Genomic DNA, 5,346 nt, shown 5'->3' on the forward strand with positions numbered 1-5,346 from the left:
ATAATAATAATAATAATAATAATAATAAATAGAAAATACAATATATATTTCTTTTATTTGTACTTGATTTAGTACTGTTATTTTTTAGAATTATGTCAATTTAATTTCACCTCCAAAACTTTTTTTTTTATTTCCCAACAACGTAACACAAATAATACAAATAATAATAAAGTAAAATTTCTTTTAAGATCGATTTATCTTACTATTTTGTATAGGCAAAACATTAATGACAAATAGTTATTTTCAGCTTAGGTTATTTCTTTCTTTCTTTTTAAACTAGTAGAATCTAGTATTGTTTAAGAATAAACTAAGCGTAATAATAATAATTATACATTTATGTTTGTGATTGCAAATGCAAATTCAGGTGTTCCAATTCGAACATATTTGGTAACAAAAAAATTTAACCAAAATTAGTTAAAATTTATTTTGTTTAGTATTCATTAATTACTGCAGTAATTAATGAATACTAAATAAGATTTAATAAATGTTAAATAAGGTAAGTTTTTATTTTTTTCCCTAGCATTACCAATAACTATAAGAGAAAATGTTTGATAATCAAAATAACAAAAAAATGTTTGGTCACAAAAAAAAATTTAGCTAAAATAATCGTAATTTATTTTATTTAGTATTCATTAATTATTGTAATAATTAATAAATATTAAATAAGAGAAGTTTTGGTTATTTTTTTTGTCTTCCTAATATTATCGGCTCACATTCAATCAATTTGATTTGTTTGATGTAAAGTCCTATATATTATTGGAGATCTTGATTAGGAAAGAAACAAATAGATCGACAAAAATGTAAAACCATTGAAATTTTTTTAAACTTGTATGTTGGAATCTAATTTATTTTTCGTAACATGTTGCGAGGCACAGCACAATCGCAAGACCCTATCCTCTATTTGTTTCCATATTCATCTTCAATGGAAATAGGCAACCATAGCAATTAGCTTCCTAATGATATTGTATTGAGAATTCTAGCAAAATTATCTGTTAAATCTTTGAAGCGATTTAGTTGCGTACAGAAGTCTTGGCTAAATTTACTTGAGAATTCTGATTTCAAGAGCGTGTACTACGAAAATTTAAAATCTAAATCTGCTTATTCATCGTCTCTCCTTCTATGGAGAGAATATGATGATAGAAGTGATGGACACGTTCGTGAATATGATGACGGAAATGATGGAGACGATTTCAATGACGGAAATGATGGAGACGATTTCAATGATGGAAGTGATGGAGACAACTTTGATGACGGAAGTGATGGAGACGATTTCGATGACGAAAGTGTAGAACACGTCGTCCATCATCAATATGATGTGCATTTACTTTCTGGAGAGAGGTATGAAAACATGGTTACATTAATTTTGCCAAGTCTGTTTGAGGAGTATATTCCCGGCACTATTGCAGACTGTGTTAATGGTATCATATGCCACTATGAACAATCTGATTATGTTGTAAAAATTGGTCTTTGGAACCCTAAAACCGATGAGCATAAAATTATTCCTCCGTGTGTTATTCCTGGAGAGCAGATGTTTAATCCGTGTGTAAGTGTTGGATTTGGTTATGATAATGTCAATGATGACTACAAAGTTATTCAATGTGTATATTACGTTCAACATACATTTTACTGTGATGATTATGGTCCATCAATTTGGCAAATTTATAGTCTAAAAAGTAATTGTTGGAAGAAACTTGAGCTTTTTGACATAGAAATAGACCAATATTTACATCAAGGTTTTGTAAGGTACTTGAATGGAGTATGGCACTGGAGGGGTAGGGAGTATTGGAAAAGGGGTTGGCGCAACGGAGAAGAGGTAATTGTGTCATTTAACCTCAGCACTAAAACGTTTCAAACTACATCGATTGCTTGGCTGCAAAGTAATTATGGTCGCTTCCTTACCAGAGCATTGGTAGTGCTCAACGAGTCTCTTGCTCTGATATCCTCTTTTGTTGAGAATAGTCGGATTGAAATATTCATTTTGGGTGAAGTTGGTGTAGAAGAATCTTGGGTGAAGCTTTTCACAATTGGACCCTTTCTAAAAGTTGATCTTCTAATGGAAATAGGAAACAAATGTGATGTAATATTTTATATCAGAAGCTATAACGATGAATTGGCTTCTTTTGATGTCATCACAAGCAAAGTAGCTCACAATATTGGTATCAAAGCAGGTAAGTTTGGTACATGGATTTACAAAGAAAACCTCTTCTCTTTCACCACAGGAATTAATTGATTAGTAAATATACGAATCATATGTTATTCTTGTATGTTATAATAACACCAATTCATTAATAAGCCTCCTCTCTTTGTGCACGTGTAATATTTGATTCAAATTAAAAGTTTGTTGCTGTTGTTAATATTATTTATTTATATCTAGGGAATCAATAATTGAACCTTATTTTTTACACAACAACAACAACAACAACAACAACAACAACAATAATAATTGTGTAAAAAAAATATCATAAGGGTATTTTAATAGCAATGACCAATTTAAAATATCGAACTTGATTAAACTTAGTGAAATTACAAGGTCCATGTCTTTTTCCATTGCTTTGACAAAAAATAACTATTGCGTATTTTGTCTATTAGATTTAGCCAATCAATCATTAATTAAGATGTCAAGGTCTTTATCTATGAGAATAAATCACAAAAATAATTAATAATTAATTTATTAAATATCAAGATAAATGAAAATGGATAAAGTCTAATTAATATATTCAACAGGCTTACTTGAAATTTATTGCTTGAACAAGATAATGGACAAGGATAAGGCGCATTTCTAGGCCACAAACCATATATTAAGAAATTCAGCTTGGAGAGCTGTGTTGTCAGTTTTCCAGGTGTAAAGATATGCAGAAATGATATGTCGGCTATTGTTAGACCTGTTTAAAAAATTGATAGCCACTATTAGTAGGATGAGATGAAGAAGCAAATACTATAATATGAAAAATAATGAAGACTAACTACTTCGTTATGAAAATTTAAAGGGTTGGAGATAAAGATTGATGGTTATATCCCCTATATAGAGCATTAGCATTAACCCACCAGACCAAGGTAATTTATCTAAAGAATTGAATATGCAAACACTATTTTTTATTCATATATCAATCATATATAAGAAATAAGAAAGGGCTTAATTATAACCTGCAAAAAGGAGAATATAGAAGCTACTTTTAGGAGTATAGTTTTCCATCAAACCACACCGAATGAGAAGATTATCACTCAACCACTTCAAATTGATTGCAATTTTTAGGAGTTTAACAATGAAGCATGTGTTTGACAATATTTGGCAAGAAGTGGTGCCACCAAGAGTAGAAATATTGTTGTGGTTCGTGATTTTAGGAGCCTTAAATACAAAGGATGTCCTCTTAAGGAGATGTATCATAAATCAACGTGATGAAATGTGTGTGATGTGTAGTGATAAACTAGAGACGATGAACCATTTGTTCTTGCACTGTAAGTATACTCTAAATATATGGTGGCAAACGTTGTGTTGGGAAATATATGTTGGGTAGGTAGTAGGGAGGTAAAAACTTAGTTTGAATGTTAGATGTCTCATAATGTAGATAAACGAAAAAAAAAAGAATGGATACTTTATTTTTTTAGTATTATATGGATTGTATGAAGGTGTAGAAGTGATATTTGAAAAAAAAAATAATACCTTAAAATAGTGCATGGGAATAGGAAATGGTGGTGCAATGGAAAAGAAGGAAAACAAGATTAAGATTGATAGCTTGATGAGATTTGAGAAAAAAGTGGAGAGAAAATGGATATGGTGGCAATGTGTCAAATATATGTCCAATACTAATATGTATGCAATTGGAGGATATGTAACAAAGTATGCTGGTCAAGTGGAATGTTATATGGAAAATCTTGTATCTGAATGTTCAAGAGGTGAGACGTTACTTAAACGTATGCAAGGAGCAACATAATTTTTACTTGAGAAGTTTAGCGCAGGAGAAGAAGAGTTGAAAATGATCATTGATTATAAAGCTATTGTTGACTGGATTAAAGGAAAAGAAGAAACAAACTGGAACTAAGGTTCTTGAGAAATAAAACAAAGTGCATGGAACATTTGTTTCATATTATTCATCTTGAATATAAGGTGGAGGGGTGCTTTAAGAAAGAAGCAAGTGGGAACAAATGGTGACAGACAACATCGGAAGCGTGGGAAACATGGAGTGATGTCCAACATTGATGCATTACTTGACTTGAATTATATTAGATGATCTTTTTTGTGTTTTCGATATGTACGATGATATATTATTGTAGTACAGGTATTTATGGAAGAGGTTGGCATATAAGTGGCTAATTGTGTAAGACCCAGAACCTTTGAAAAGTCTTATTATGATCAAGTCTCAAATCATATATTTATTTATAGCCTTAATTTCAGAAATTGTTTTATTAAAGACAATTAAGGCAAGTTTTGATTTATTGAATTTGAGATGATTATTGGATTATTTTCTATATTTAAATTATAAAGTTGGCAGTTATGAAATAATAAGGATTTTATATGATTTGGATTAGATAAGTAATATTTTAAATATTAATACTGCTATTTTGGAAAATGAAGGAATTAAGTATATTATTTCTAATTATTTGACTTGGGCATTTTATTGAAAGTAATTTGTAAAAAAATTGATGAGAAAATGGTATTTTTCTATATGCAAGTAGTGTTGGATTTAATTTGGGTTTCAATTACTATATCATTCCCAATTTTATGTGAAATTACAAAATTACCCTTGTACCTAATTTTACCCTAATCCTAAAATTCAACACACACAACCCTAACCCTGGAACCCTACCCGGTTACCCGGTTTCCTGAAACACACATACTCCCTAATACTACAGCAGCAACAGCTGAAAGATGAAGGAACGAAGAATGAAAGGGTTAGGGGGAGAAGGAGGAAAGGCGGCGCGGTGGGTGTCTCTGCCACCGTCGCCGCCGTTGCTATTAGAGGAGAAGGGAGATCTGAGAGGGCGAGGAACAGATCCGAGAGGGGAGGAGGGCGACGCAGCTGCTGAGCCCGTCACCGTGCCGATCATCTTCCTCGCCGCCAGTGCCGTCGTTGTCACCATTGATGGAGGAGAGAGGGGAGAGCGATCGCGAGGAGTCCCTGCAGAAGCCATCGCCGTGCATCCTCATGCTGTCGCTGGAGATCTGGATGTTGTCGCCGATCATCCTTGCACCGCGTCAGAGCCTGAACCGCGACCTGAAGAGAGCGCGAGCCATAGCCACCGACGGAGAAGAAGGAAACGCGAGCTAGAGGAGCTGCGTCCAGTCGCCGCCAACTGGTGGATGAAATTGTGATCACATCAATATAGTATTCTTTGTTATTGTATGGA

At 32.7% G+C, this 5,346-nt stretch overlaps 1 protein-coding gene across 1 annotated transcript; it reads left to right on the forward strand.

Annotated features, from left to right (window-relative positions):
* Positions 1-484: 484 nt before the first annotated feature.
* LOC107489800 (F-box protein CPR1-like) lies at positions 485-2,783 on the forward strand. The gene is made up of 3 exons (XM_052261767.1): positions 485-496; positions 1,025-2,168; positions 2,725-2,783. The coding sequence occupies exons 1-3, from the start codon at positions 485-487 to the stop codon at positions 2,781-2,783; spliced, it is 1,215 nt and encodes a 404-aa protein (XP_052117727.1).
* The last annotated feature ends 2,563 nt before the right edge of the window (positions 2,784-5,346 follow it).

The sequence above is a fragment of the Arachis duranensis genome, chromosome 5 (assembly GCF_000817695.3).
Source record: "Arachis duranensis cultivar V14167 chromosome 5, aradu.V14167.gnm2.J7QH, whole genome shotgun sequence".
In the NCBI taxonomy this organism is placed as follows: Eukaryota; Viridiplantae; Streptophyta; class Magnoliopsida; order Fabales; family Fabaceae; genus Arachis; species Arachis duranensis.